Source organism: Cotesia glomerata, linkage group LG3 (genome assembly GCF_020080835.1).
Source record: "Cotesia glomerata isolate CgM1 linkage group LG3, MPM_Cglom_v2.3, whole genome shotgun sequence".
Lineage (NCBI taxonomy): Eukaryota > Metazoa > Arthropoda > Insecta > Hymenoptera > Braconidae > Cotesia > Cotesia glomerata.
The window spans coordinates 11,887,840-11,904,084 of NC_058160.1; the positions used below are offsets into that span (position 1 = coordinate 11,887,840).

General features: G+C 31.2%; 2 protein-coding genes across 2 annotated transcripts in view; both read left to right on the forward strand.

Annotated features, from left to right (window-relative positions):
* Positions 1-16,245, forward strand: part of LOC123262279 (coiled-coil domain-containing protein AGAP005037-like) — a 338,268-nt gene that overhangs the window by 41,658 nt on the left and 280,365 nt on the right. The gene's annotated exons all lie outside the window — the stretch shown is intronic.
* Positions 12,327-12,868, forward strand: LOC123262290. The gene is made up of 2 exons (XM_044724478.1): positions 12,327-12,677; positions 12,782-12,868. Exons 1-2 carry the CDS (start codon positions 12,373-12,375, stop codon positions 12,801-12,803), a joined length of 327 nt encoding a protein of 108 aa, XP_044580413.1. The 5' UTR covers positions 12,327-12,372; the 3' UTR covers positions 12,804-12,868.

Here is a 16,245-nt window from a genome sequence, read left to right on the forward strand (position 1 = left end):
AGATGTCGGCGAACAGCGTCATAATAACTATAGTACACGAGAACCACGTGCATTACAATAGTATGTTAAGACTTTGTTTTTTTTTTTTAGAAGATGTTTTAAATTAAATTTTAGAAGTGAAGTATTAATTTTAATAACTATAAAAATGTATTTTGACATGTCAATAATATTGATCAATATAAAATACATATTAAAGCTATTTCGGTAACTTTGGCTATGCGACGCTTGTGTTCGGCATCAGGTAGTCTATGGTTTGTGAGGTTGTTTGTTTGCATAATGTATCCCGAGTGTGTGCGTGATCAACCGCCTTCAACGTCGTTTTATTGCCGTGCGTAAAACTATACGTTGGAATAGGTGTGCATACTCGAGGTGGTGCTGTGTAAATGATCAATCTTGCGTTTCAAACTAAAGTGAATTGCTGTGCGTTTATTTTAGTTTAGAAGCACGAAACAGAATCAACATTAAGAAGAGTATCGGGTACTAGATGAATAGAATTTTAGAATATTAATAATGAGATAGATGATAAATTATTAATTAAATAATAATTAAATGTATATTTATTTAAATTTAAATTCTGTTTCATAAAATCCGAAATAGATGTCAGAGTCAGAAATAAAGACTCCACTGGTTCATTATGACAGTGAGGGAGGTTTTGAAAGGATTGAAGATCTTGAAGATGTTGAACAAGATCTTGAAGATGTTGAACAGAATCCTTAAAATGTTGAACAAGAACCAGCATTAAAAATTAAGACTGAGAAAAATGTGGACACTCTTCACAGTCTGTCACAGTTTCGCAAAGGATTGATTCAAAAAGCAGATGAAGGTAATCCAGAGTCATCAACAACAACCGATAATAATAAGGAGGTAAAGGTGTCATCCAAAAGGATGAAAAACTTCTCAACTCCTGTTAAACCAGACGAGTCGATGAGTAAGTAATGACTATAAAATAATTTAGAAGCTGTAAACATAATTAGAAGACACACTTTAAGAAAAGATGAAAGTGTTTAAGAGTAGTTAGATGAGGCCTATTTAGATGTATAAAGATGTATAGATGTTAAGAAAATCCCAGATACTAATTAAGATTACATGTTTACAGATACAGATGATGGTAAGAATGACGGTAAAGATGATGGTGCAGATGATGATTTTAAAGACAAGAGTGACCAAACCAAGATTAAGATTAGATGCAGTGAAAAGATGTTAATGCTTGGTAATAAGGATTTAGAAGATATGAAGAGGTTGATGTTGGAGTCAAACAAGCAGACTCAAGAGATGGCAACAACAATTGGAAGAACAGCTAGGAGACTCGAGGAAGTCTCTAACGCAATGTTAGATGCCCTAAAGGTGATAACAAAAGGGTATAAAGCAGAGTTAGATCGCGAAAAGACTAAAGCAGAAGCAGCTAAGGTAAAGAATTCACATAAATTTCCTACTTTTCCAAATAAAGATGCATTACTATCAAATCAAAGTAAGATTAACGTTAGAAGAGACTATAGATTAACTCAAAAATCAAACTATAATATCTGGTTTGATTATTTAAAATCAGAACTTACTAGTTGTGATTTATTAGATGTAATAGATGAAAATAATAGTAATGATAATAACTTATCAAACTTAATGAATAATAAAAGAAAATGCCTTGTTAGAGATATTATTATTAATCATTTAGATGAATATTATTACAAGAGAATTCTTGATATTTCTGAACCCGTAGAAATTTTGAAAAGAATTAAAGAATGTAGAAAAGAACAAATGAATCTTACATCAAGTTCAGTTAGAAAGAGATTGTATTCAATTAAAATGAAAAAGAATGAGGTCAATGATTTCTGTGAAAGATTTGACCAGATCATTAGAGGATATGAATCTTGCGGAGATGGAGAAAAATTAACTGAGCAAGAAATTAGATCGGCATTTTATCAAGCTATAACCCCTGTAACTCCTCAACTAATGTCCGCAGATTTTCTTAAGAGATCTCATTCAAAAGAGATGATGACATTGAATGAAATGAAATCTTTTATTCTACAGTTAGAAGCAGAAAAGAAGACCGGAGACGGAGAGGATACTGTCAAAGCACAGACAGCAAAATTTGATAGTAAGACAAAATGTTTCAGATGTGCTAAGACTGGACATAGAATCGAGGACTGTACATTGGCAAAAGATTTGTGGTTTTGCTATTTCTGTCAAGATTTTAGACATCACAAAGGTAAAGATTGCGACGAGGGAAGACTCAAAAGTAAGATTCTAAATAATGATAATATCAAATCTAGAGGTAAAGTAGATAGACGAGGTTTTATTAAAGTTAGAAATAATGTGAATTCTAAGCCATATAATAATGATAGAAGTTTTAAGAATTATAATAAGAATAATCAGCACTCAGCTCAAAATTCACCTAAACAAGAAAGTAGAAGTGCAAAAAGAGTGACTGATGAAAGACAAGGTAAGAAATCATTAAATGAAGATTTAATAGATGAGATTAAATTTATTGCGGATTCAGGAGCAACAGATCACATAGTAAAAAATCGATTGATATTAAGCAATTTTGAAAAATGTGAAAATAAAATAATTAAGAGTGCCAATAAGAATAAATCGGCTGATATTTTAATAGATGGAAAAGGTGATCTTTTGCTCTACACGAATCAAGATAACAAGATAATTAAATTATCAAATGTTATTAGTGCTAAAGATGTATCAGATAATTTATTATCATTAAGAAAATTAGTAGATAAAAGATTTAAGATTTATTTAGATGATAAGACTTTGAGAGTATTTAGTGAAAATTTAGAAGAAATAATACTAGAAGGAATATATGAACAACCCAACTGGATCTTGAACTTCAAAGTTAAGAATTACATCGACGATGAAAACAAATTAGATTGGGAATACAACGCTTATCGGTGTAAAGCTGTAATGATTCAAGAAGATGATACCAATGAATCAGAAGTAGATTTACAAAGGAAGGAAGGAGATTCAGAAAACGAAGAGGCCAAGGATTCTTCAATTAGGAGGGAGGAAGAAGTTAAAACACCTCCAGAAATAGAACAACATCCTGAAAATCCAAATGATGACATGTTTAATTGGGATTCTAGTTTAATAACTAGAAATACAATTAAGCTAGATGACATCGAGAGCATTAAGAATTTAGAAGAGCTATTCACATCAAATCCATTAGAGCAAGGGACAACAGAGTCAAGTAAAACAAATGAAGCTATGTTATGGCATGTAAGACTTGGTCATGCTTCATTAAATTATCTCAAGAAGTTACAGAAGGTAATACAGTAAATTAGAAAAAGTTAGATTTGATGATTCAATTCTAGATTGTGAAATATGTATTATGTCAAAGATGCAAAAACTACCATTTAAAGAAGTTAGAAGACAAGCATCAAGACCATTACAAATAATCCATACGGACACGATGGGTCCAATAAAACCAACTTCGCACCCAGGACACAAAAGATTTATTAATGTGTATATAGATGATTACTCCAGATTAGCTAGAGCATATGCAGTAAAGACTAAAGATGAATCAGGAGAAACATTAGAAAAATTTCTTATATCTACAAGAAATTTACTTGGCAAAGATGAAAAAGTATGCTGCGTTAGATCGGATCAAGGAACAGAATTCACTGGTGGAAAATTTCTAGAGGTTTTAAGAAAAGAAAAGATAGAATTAGAATTAACACCGCTTTATACCCCTGAACACAATGGAGTCTCTGAAAGATTCAACGCTACGTTGCAGAGAAAAGTCAGAACCTATATGTTAGATTCTGGTTTACCCAAGAGTATGTGGAAGTTAGCAGTAGATGCAGCTGTACACTCATACAACAGAACACCACATAAATCTATAGATTATGATGTACCATTGATGAAATTTAATAAGAATGAAAATTGTCATTTTGATAAAATTAAAAGATTTGGATGTATTGGATATATTAGAATTCCAAAACCAGAGCACAAGTTCAGCGAGAGAGCAATCAAAGCAGTTATGGTGGGATATGAACTCACAGGATACTTGTTATGGCACCCAAGTACTGGAAAATTTCTAGGGTCACGACATGTTAGATTCAATGAAAAATTAGTGTACAAAGATGTATATAAGAATAAACAAACAGAAGAGACTGAAGATAAAATTAGTTGAAAGTCAGATGAAAATGTACCAAATAATTTAGAAGACAAAATTAACGAAGAAAAGAAGGAACCGGAACAAAGAAAAAGAGGAAGACCCCGTAAAAATCGACTAGATGTTAAAAACTTAACTGAAAAGAAGAATTCATCAGAAGAAATTAGACCATGTACTAGAGGTGAGATGAAAAGAAAATTAGAATCTGAAAAGGATAAAGATAGAAAATTGATTGAAGACATAAGCTTTGCAAGAAGCGTCAATGTGTCTGAAGATCAATCCCAGAAGGATGAACAAGAATTAATAAGTTGTTTAATTACTTCTTTAAACAAAGAACCTATCAATTATGATGAGGCAAGCAACTCAAATGAAAGATGTCAATGGATGAAGGCTATCAAAGATGAACTGGACTCAATAACTAAAAATGACGTCTGGAAATTCGTAGATTTGGAAGAAGCAAGTAAAACTGGAGGAAAATTAAATATCATTGATTCAAGATGGGTATTTAAAAAGAAAGTAGAAGTAAATAAAGATGTACTTTATAAAGCACGACTAGTATGTCGAGGTTTTAAAGATAAGAATGAGTATAATTTAAAAGATATATATTCACCAGTATCTAGACTATCAATCATACGAGCATTACTTTCAATAGTAAATAAATATGATCTAGAAATTTGTCAATATAATGTGAAAACGGCATTCCTCTATGGAAATTTAGATGAAGACATTTATATGAAGATACCAGAAGGTCTAGATGTAGATGAAAAGACAAAACAAACAAAGATACTTAAATTAAAGAAATCTTTGTATGGATTAAAAGTAAGTCCTAAGAAGTGGAATATAAAATTCAATCAAGTGGTAAAAGAAATTGGTCTCGAGAATGACCTACATGAACCATGTTTATATACTTGGAGGAAAAATGGAACTGTAGCTGTACTGCTAATTTATGTAGATGACATTTTAGCTGCTAGCAATGATCCAAAGAAGTTAGATGAAATTGGAAACCATTTATGCAAGAATTTTGAGATGAAAGTTCTTGGTGAACCCAAGAAATTTCTTGGAATTGAGATAGAAAGAAATAGAGAAGAGAAATACATTGTATTAAATCAAAGTAGTTATATAGAAAGCATTTTAGACAGATTTAAGATGACTGACTGTAATCCGCAGAACACCCCAATGGTTACTAGACAAGCTGAAAATAGAAGTAAAAGAAGAAAATTGGAAGAGTTAGAATCATCTGAACGTGAACAATCATCAATCACTAGAAAAGCTCCATACAGAGAGGCAATTGGAAGTCTTATGTACTTAGCAAATGGAACTAGACCAGATATTTCTTTTGCTGTACATTACTTAGCTAGAAAACAACTAAGTGCTACCGAAGATGACTGGAAAGACGTAAAAAGAATTTTGAGATATTTAAAAGGTACAGTAAATTTAAACCTGAAATATACAGGTAACTCAAATGAATTAGAAGCTTTCTCAGATGCTAGTTTTAGAGATAATGATAACTCCACGTCATCAGGAGGATACATTATTAGATTGTTTGGTGACGTAATTGCTTGGAGAAGTCACAAACAAAATTACGTTACATTGTCAACTTGTCAAGCAGAATATTTGGCAATAAGTGATGCTTATCAAGAGATAATATCTCTAGATAAAGCAATTAGGTATGCAATTGGAAGGACATTATTTCCTACTATTATTTGGTGTGATAACAAGTCAGCAGATGACTGTAATAAGAAGGATGGAAGTCATAAACTTAAGATGTTCGATAGTAGCGTAAATGAAATTAGATTAGAATTACTAGAACGAGAGAAAACAGGTAATAGAAAACACATGGCACAAACCCATGATGATTTCATTAAACAACGTGTTAATGAAAATAGAATAAGAGTTTGTTGGATTTCTACAAAAGAAAATTTGGCTGACATACTAACTAAGCCATTACCTGCAGAACCTTTTAGATACTTAAGAGATAAATTATTAGATTGAACAATTAGAAGTATATTAGAAGTTATTTAGAATTAATTATAATTATTATTTCATTATGTTACAGAAAAACCTACTGACAGAAAGAAGTAGAGCAGTGGAAGCTGGAAACAAGAAAATGGAGGGAGTGTTAAGAGTGCAAGATTTTCTTGTCCAGATATTTGATTACTTAGATATTTATTATATCTAGATTATATATAGATATTTAATATTTGTATTTGCCGCTCAAGGTGACAACTAAATCATTATTATTATTTATTCTGAGATAGCGTCGGTCTACACGCAGCCTAGCTGCGCATACGACTTACTCTCCGGCTTGCTTGTTGTGTGACACGCACTTGTTGCTTGGACGCTTGACTGTTGTGTGTACTAATACGCAGTTACAACTCAAGTTTTTTTTTATATTATTAATTTGGTTATACGAATAGAGGTTCATATCAAAGAGTGTTTAGAATTGTTTATAATTATAAGAAGAATAAATAAACTTAGATTCAGTTTAATTAAAACCTTGTGTTCCAACTTTCTTCATAATCCCAACATAAATCAACCGTTAAAGTTAAATTAATAGAACTTGAAGGATTTGCTTTTAAAATGTTTATATTTTAATAAAATATTAATAACTAAAAATTATTCATTTATTATCATATTGTTAATTAACTTTTAAGTTAACAAATGAAAATTTCACTGACTTCTAGGTGAAAAAATGAAGTTTTTTTTTATCGGTTATATGCGTTATTTATTAAAGTTTAAGATTTCAGAAAAAAATTTTACTGCTCGCGATTTGCTTAAACAATATAAATTTATTTATCACAGCGTGCCGAGCGCCAGGTGCTGTCAGAATACCGCGCCGTCGAACGTCAGACTATGTTACAGCTTCGATTTATTATAATTAAAAATAACAATTAAAAATATAATTATCAAACAAATTTTATTATTATTATGATCAATATTATGACTAATAAAATAAGTAAATTCTCTATTATTAAAGAAAAATACAAAAAACGAACTATTTTATTTTTTTTTTAAACTTGGTTTATAAAAACTTTTTTATCTTCTGAAACATCATTATATTATTAATCTTTATATTATTAATCTTTATATATATATATATATATATATATATATATATATATATATATATATATATATATATATATATATATATATATAAAGAATAAATATACGTTTTAATAATAATTTTCATCAAAACGGTCCAAACTGTGACAGCTCATTCAAATAAGCTTGAGATTTTTTAATTTATGACGTGTGTACAGAAAAACGTCTGTCCGGTCCGCTAGTAATAATATAGTAATATATTATTAATAATAATAAAATAATCTTTCGGAAGATAAAAAAGTTTTTATTAACCAAGTTTAAAAAAAAAAATAAGATAAAGTTAACAAATGTCTACAAAATTTAATATTTAATACTAGTTCGTTTTTTTTATTTTTCTTTAATAACAGAGAGTTTACTCATTTTATTAGTCATAATATTGATCATAATAATAATAAAATTTGTTTGATAATTATATTTTTAATTGTTATTTTTAATTATAATTAATCGAAGCTGTAACATAGTCTGACTGTTACTTCGTGGCTTTTAACGAACGTTTTTTTTTAAATGCATAAAAAACAATACTTTATTTTATGGTTTCTTCGAATTTTATTTAAAGCATTAAATTCAAGAAACATTAAATGAGAAAAACATTAAGTGTCTCGTCCGGTCTCTCAAAAATTTTCCCGAACATGGCCTGTTCTCAGTGTGTCTAGAGATAAAAAAAATCCTATGTACACAAATATAAAGGGAGTTTTATTGCCCTCAGTTGAATAGCGTCACAGACCAGACTTGGGAAATTTTTAAAATAATTTTTAAATAAGATAAATTTAGAAGAATATAAAGAAAATAAAAACTCAAAAAATAAAATGAAGATTAGATAATAAATAATTTTAGTTAAATAACAATGAATCATTCATGTAAAATAACTATTAAGATAAAATAATATTTTAAATAATAATGAACAAATTACGCAAATGATTAAATAATGAAATAACTTACTTAAAATAATTATCGAGTTGAAATAATTGTTAAATTAAAATGATTTACTTGAATAATTAAGTTAACTATTACTAATTAAATAAATATATAAATTAGTTAAAAATTACAAATATAAAGATAAATGATTTAGTTTAAAATAAGGAAAGTGTGTATATGTGTATTGATGTGTGCATGTAAATGTGTTTACGTGTACACCGATTCATAGATGCATATATAGTCTATAAGTTAGAAAGAGAGGGATAGCGTGCCCTTTGGGCCTGAAGAGGGGAGTTCAAGCGAACATCTTCGGAAAAACTCGGAAGAGAGGGTAGAAGCCAAGGAAAATAGGCAACTAACTGGGTACTGTTTTTCCCCCAAATAGTAATTTTAGGAACGCCCAAGTTTTTCGAGGCCCAGAGATCCTCGCATGAAATCGTCGTTGTCCAGCAGTCCAGTTCTAATCAGTTTAGAGAGTAGTAGAGTAGTCGAATTCTAAGTCCTCGGCTAGGAAGTACTCTCGTGCAGGAGTCTCACCGTCCAGAAATCCTTTCTTTAATATGTTGATTATTTATAAAAAAAGAATACAGTGTAATATTAATAAATTGCGTAAACAAAATTAAATTCATTGAGCAAATTAAATTTTGAACCAAATAAAGTAAATTAAAAATCGAAGAATAAATAGTGATTGAAATAATTAATTGTCGATGAAACAACTTCAGGTATTGTCTATCTTTTGTAATTCTCCAATGTAAAATTTGAATGTTAATTCACAATTAAGTAAAATTTGTATCAATCTAGTTTATGTTCAATATATATTAAATAAAATGAATAATAATTTTTATTAAAAAATCCGGTCGCTCTAGTCTTCTGGGTTCCCGGTCTAGTGGTGATAACTCACCAGAATCAAAATAAATTAAATTCGTTTTTGTCCAATCTGGACATAACACTGACGTTTGACGGCGCGCTATGATAAATAAATTTATATTGTTTAAACAAATCGCGAGCAGTGAAATTTTTTTCTGAAATCTTAAACTTAAAAAAATAACGCATGTAACATAAAAAAAAACTTCATTTTTTCACCGAGAAGTAAGTGAAAAGTATTAATATTTTATTAAAATATAAACATTTTAAAAACAAATCCTTCAAGTCCCATTAATTTAACTTTAACGGTTGATTTACAATCCATTTTTTAATTAAAAGTACCTAAAATTTTCATTGTAAAAAAAATTATTGTTAAAATCGAAATTTTTAAAAATCGTTTGGGGGATCATTTTATCTTGGTATATACTTATAAAAAAAAATACATGAACTTAATTTTCATGATCAAGTGGAAAATAGGGGGTCCAGTTGACGCTATCTTGCTCATTTGTCAAATTATTAAGAATTTTGGACAAGCATTCTATTAAATATATGCATAATATTATTCTAAAGTTAATAATAATGGGTTTTCAATACATATAAACTGATTTTCTTGTGTTTAAGACAAAAACAAACCGTAATTTTTAACAGTCTGAAGTTTGAGGCTCGATATCTTTTAAACGGCTTGACTTACGCAAAATTTCAATCAGACCTTTTTCGTAGAGCATTTAATTGCTCATGAAGAAAAGGTTTAGTTTTATCTATAAAATAGCTCGTTGTCACGTAACAGAATTCCAAACTTTAAAAGAATATTTTTCTATTTTATTTAAATGGGAAATAGAAATTACTTGATGCCACCTCTAAATATTAATATTAAGAGCTCATATTCTCAGAGGATCTTTTTCTAGAGATACTCTGACGATTTCTCAATGTTCGTTGAAAAAAAAAAAAATATTCGATTATTTTGATACACTCTAATATCTAATATATAAAATTCTCGTGTCACAATGTTCGTTCCCATACTCCTCCGAAACGGCTTAACCGATTCTCATGAAATTTTTTATGCATATTCAGTTAGCCTGAGAATCGGCTACTATCTATTTTTCTAACCTCTAAGTGATAAGGGGTGTTCGACCCAAAAATTTTTTTTTCATTTTTTTGATAAAAATTTTTTTTTTTTAATTTTTTTATTCTGTGGCATCAAAAAATACATCCAACTCAAAATTTGCACTTTTTTATCACCAACCCTTGCTTTTTAATAGTCATTTTCATAATTTTATCATTTTCTATCCCACTCGATAACATCAATTATTATCACTTGGTAAGTTATCCCCTCCATGTGTCTACCGGTGTCACTTCTCACTCTGTAAACAGCACGGAGTAGGGATGTTACCTCTACAGTTTTCGGCTATTATTAGTGTTTATGCTTCAAGCGTAGTAGTTAAACATTTTTACTATCTCACAATCAGTGTAACTCTCATATCAAATATATTCTCGAGTAACTTTATTATTTATTTATTAATAACTAATATTATTGAATATAATTAATTATTAATAACTAATAAAATTATTAATTTTGAGTGTAAATCGCACGATCAGTTAATTAAGTGACTTACATAACCTCTAAAATACTCAACACGTGTTACGAGTTCCCGCAAAGAACGGCTATTGAGTTGTAAGTATAAATTATTTTTTACGTTTATTATAAAATCAAAAATTATTCGTTCTTATTTATAACGAAAATATTGTTGGGAATGGTGAAAAACGAATTCGGTGAAAGTTAGATTTTTATTACAATTGGGAAATTTTTTTTTGTGTTTACTTATAAGAGCTCTAACTTCGACAGAATTTTTTTTTTTCACTATTTCTAACAATATGTATTTTCGATATAATTAAGAAACATAAAATTTTTTGCTTTCGTGAAACTATCTAATTTTTACATGTATATTTAATGTAATCAAAGATAAAATAAATGATTAATATAATAATTAAATATAATAATTAAATAATTCAATCAATTCTATTCATGTGTGTTTTGTATTGTACAGTGAACAATGCCAACAAAACGCAAAGGGGCCAATTTGAGCCGTGATACAAATAAATCTAGAAGCATTCGAAATAGAAGAGCCCAAAGAACCGAAGAACAAGTTCAGGAAGAAAATACTGGAGCGCGTGTGAGAATGGCGCAATTGCGTCAAGAACAATCAGACGATACACGAGCTGAACGCAATGAAGTCATGAGATTAGAACAACGACAATCACACCGTTTTACTGTCAATAGACGCAGAGCGAATGACCAACAACGCCAACAGGCACATCGAGCATTTGCAGCTACATCATTTCTGCGTCTAGCATTCCAGTATGAGCCCGATATTGAATATTATGCTCATTCAAAAGTAGTAATTGGTGCTATGGACAAAGAATGCCCGTATTGTCATGCTTTGAAATTCAAAAATGAACCAGCCGGGATGTGTTGCGCGTCAGGGAAGGTACAACTACCTGTAATTGAAACACCACCGGAACCATTGAACGGTTTGCTTATCGGCACAGATCCAGATTCTAACGTGCTCCTGAAGTCCATTCGAACATTCAACTCATGCTTTCAAATGACATCGTTCGGAGCAACAGAAATAGTTCAAAATACTAATCCAAATGGTCAACAATACAATTCTACATTCAAAATCAGAGGCCAAGTTTATCATAAAATAGGCTCATTGCTGATTATTACAAACGAACCAATTAAATTATTACAAATTAACTTAAATTAATATTTATGAATATATTATTACAGGAGCGCACTAGCCAATCGGGTGGATGCACGTTGTGGCTACAATAACTTTGATTCATTCTTTGCTAGACGCATCGTCAGCGAGCTGGATGCTCTATTGAATGAGCATAATGAATTGTTGAAAATATTCAAATCCCACATACACAAATTAGAAAGCGATAATCACGCTATTGTAATTAATCCTGATAAATTACCAGCTGGAGAACACATTCGTAGATTCAATGCACCTGTTGCTGACGACGTCGTTGGAATCATGGTTGGCGATCGTACAGGTGCACGAGAAATTGTGATTCGTAGGAGAAATAATAATCTTCAGTTCATTGCTGATACACACCGTTCATATGACGCTCTCCAATATCCGCTAATCTTCTGGAAGGGACAAGAAGGATATAGCATAAATATTAAACAACGAGATCCCGTATCAGGTACTTCATTTATTATGAATTTGATTATTACACTTTTAACAAAACAATTAAATTATTGAACGCAATTAACTTAAATTAATATTTATGAATATATTATTACAAGAGCCGAAATTCCCGATCCGTCTACTGATCAATTGCTGTTTGATATTGTTACAGCAAACATGATTCATGGCCCATGCGGTACTTTTAATCGTTCATCGCCTTGCATGTCAGATGGAAAATGTAAAAAAAATTTCCCTAAAGATTTCACTAACGATACAATCACAAATGTCGACGGATATCCAATATATCGTCGAAGGAATCCAGATAATGGCGGACAATCATTTATTAAAAACATCAGCAACACAGACATTGATATTGACAATCATTGGGTCGTGCCATATTCGCCCCTGCTGAGCAAAACATACAATGCTCATATTAATGTTGAGTTCTGCAGTTCTGTGAAGAGCATCAAATACATTTGCAAGTATGTTCATAAAGGCAGTGACATGGCGGTGTTTAGAGTGGAAAATACCAATGTGAATGCTCCTCCAGTAAATAAAAACGATGAAATAATGCTCTACCAAATAGGTCGGTACATCAGCTCCAATGAAGCTGTTTGGCGTATCTTTGGTTTTCCAATTCATGAACGGGATCCAGCAGTTGTTCAGTTAGCCGTTTATCTTGAAAATGGTCAGCGTGTATATTTCATGAACGAGACAGCGATTGATCGTGCTATAAATCCACCAAAAACTACACTCACTGAATTTTTTGAATTGTGTAATCGTGCGGATGATTTTGGTGCTTTTGCACGTACTTTACTCTATTCACAAGTACCACGCTATTTCACATGGGCTCAAACAAAACAATGGATACCCCGCAAGCAAGGCTCACCAGTTGATGCATGCCCCAATTTATTCAAATCAAACGCCTTGGGGCAAGTATTTACAGTGAATCCAAGACAGACTGAGTGCTTTTATCCTCAACTATTGTTGGTTAATGTTACTGGCCCATTGTCATTTCAAGATATACGTAAAGTGAATGGGCAACAGTGTACAACATATAAAGATGCATGCCTTGCACTCGGCTTGCTAGAAGATGACAATCAGTGGGAATGTATGCTTGCTGAAGCAGCATTGAACTGTACAGCAATACAAATTCGTCTACTATTCGCTATAGTGTTGACTACATGTTTTTTAGCCCGAGCAGGGATATTGTGGGATAATCACAAAGATTCAATGACTGATGATATATTGCATCAACATCGTATACGGTGTAACGATCTAGCGATAACATTCAGCGACGATATGTACAATGAAGCATTGATTGCTATTGAGGATATTTGCATTATCAATGCCAACTTACCACTCAGTCATTTCGGTATGAATTCGCCAAATCGAGGTGCAACTGATTTAATGGACACTGAAATGAATCGTGAAATGCAGTACAACACTGTAGAAACGGCGGCGATTGTTACTCGCAATGTCCCACTAATGAATGAGGAACAAAAAACCATTTACGACCGCATTATGCTCACAGTTTCAGCAGGACAAGGTGGGTTCTTCTTTTTAGATGCACCCGGTGGAACTGGCAAGACATTCCTTATTTCGCTAATTCTCGCCAAAATACGATCCAATAATGGCATCGCATTGGCCGTTGCATCATCGGGCATTGCGGCACCTTTATTGGATGGAGGCAGAACAGCTCATTCAGTATTTAAGCTACCACTAAATATTCAAAATAACCCTGACGCAGTGTGCAACATAAAAAAACAATCGTCCATAGCCACAGTGCTGAAACAGTGTAAAATTATCATCTGGGATGAATGTACCATAGTACACAAACATTCGCTTGAGGCGTTGAACAGGACATTGAAAGATATTAAAAACAACGACAAACTATTTGGTGGCACTCTGTTAGTCCTTTCAGGTGACTTCAGACAAACACTTCCTGTCATTCCACGTTCAACATACGCTGATGAAATCAAAGCCTGCTTAAAATCATCGACATTGTGGCGTAATGTTGAAATAGTACAGCTGAAAGTAAATATGCGCGTTCAAATGCTTCAAGATCTATCCGCTGAAACATTCTCAAAACAACTCTTAGATATCGGCGATGGAAAAGTCACTATAGCTGAAACTGGATACATAAAATTAGCGAATGATTTCTGCACAATCATTGATTCGCAAGATGCTCTCATTGAACAAATATTTCCCGATGTACACACGAATTACATAAATCTCGAGTGGCTTGCAGAAAGAGCAATGTTAGCTGCAAAAAATGTGGACGTTGACATTTTAAATCTGAAGATACAACAGTTATTGCCAGAGGACTTGGTATCATATAAATCTATTGATACAGTTTGCGATGACACTGAAGCTCTAAATTTTCCAACAGAGTTTTTGAACTCACTAGATTTGCCAGGCATGCCACCACATAACTTACAATTGAAGGTTGGATCTCCAATTATTATGCTTCGTAATTTGAACCCGCCACGGCTATGCAACGGTACGCGATTAGTCATTAAAAAATTAATGAAAAACGTTATCGAAAGCACCATTTTAAATGGCAAGTTTCGAGGTGAAAATATATTGATACCACGAATACCTATTTTACCCACAGATGAACCAATTCAATTTAAGCGTATTCAATTTCCGATTAGATTGGCATTTGCAATGACTATTAATAAATCCCAAGGCCAAACAATGTCTGTTTGTAGCTTAGATTTAAGCACACCATGTTTTTTACACGGACAATTATACGTTGCATGCTCTCGAGTGGGTAAACCATCAAGTTTGTTTGTATTAGCTAAAGACGGGCTAACAAAAAATATTGTTCACGCTGCAGCATTAAGAGATTAATATTATGTAATTAATAAATTATATTAATAATTATTACTTTTAATGAATTAAAACAATTAATGTTTGGTGTTTTGTTATTTTTAAACAACATTCCCTCATCGTTCACAGCGCTCCAGGCTTCTTTTCACTCATATTCCACATCCTTATACACTTTCAATAAGTTAGTAATTTTTTTTCTACACTAGAAATTCTCTAGAAATTATTCACATGGAAAAACAACGTTTGCTGGGTCAGCTAGTATATATATATATTTATATATATATATATATATATATATATATATATATATATATATATATTAGGGTGATTTTTTTTACTTTATTTTTTTTTTCGGTCCCATCGTGAATTCTTGTTGGAAATACCCAAAAAAAATTCCCTGAAAGTTTGAGCTCTTAATATTAATTAACGTCCTCGACCAAGGCATGTGAATATTTCCCATTGAAAATACACAAAAACTTTGATTTTTAATTTTTGAATTTCTAAAGCTCAGCGGCATTTCATGGGATCACTTTGATCGAAGATGGTTTTTTCTTAGAATTGAACGCTCTACAAAAGTGCCCATTGCCGCAAAGTCGTAACTCACACTGGCGAGGCAGTACGGGCCACTGAACCTGATTTTTTCATAAAATTGGCGTTTTTTCGCATTTATCTCGTAAATATCAAGAGCTACGGAAAAAATGTAAATGACAAACTTGTAGAGAATTCAATTTCAAACAAAAAAAGTCCTATAGACTAAATCGCTAAAATCAATATTAAGCGAGATATTAAGCCTTGAATATATTTTTTCGTGAAATTTTGGCCAATCATTGATTTAAACTTATTATTATCTTGTTTACTTTCTCTATTTTTTATATTTTTTCTTCAATATATTTTTTTAAGGCTAGAAAACAGGATATGATAAGTATCTTACATTATAAAAGCTTATATCTTAAGAATCTTTAATAAATAATGGATTTACGAGTTTCTGCATAAAACTTATGAATTCAATTACACTTAAATAATTTATATATTATTAACAGTTTATTAAATTATAATAGTTCGAATTATATTAACAACAATAAGTATTTAATAAAAATAAAAAAACAATACCAATTAATTATTATTGAAAGCAGAAAAATGAATTGTTAGATTAATTCATTGTCAATATATTGTGATTTTTTACACGATGTGTATTGAGATCGATGGTGCTGAACA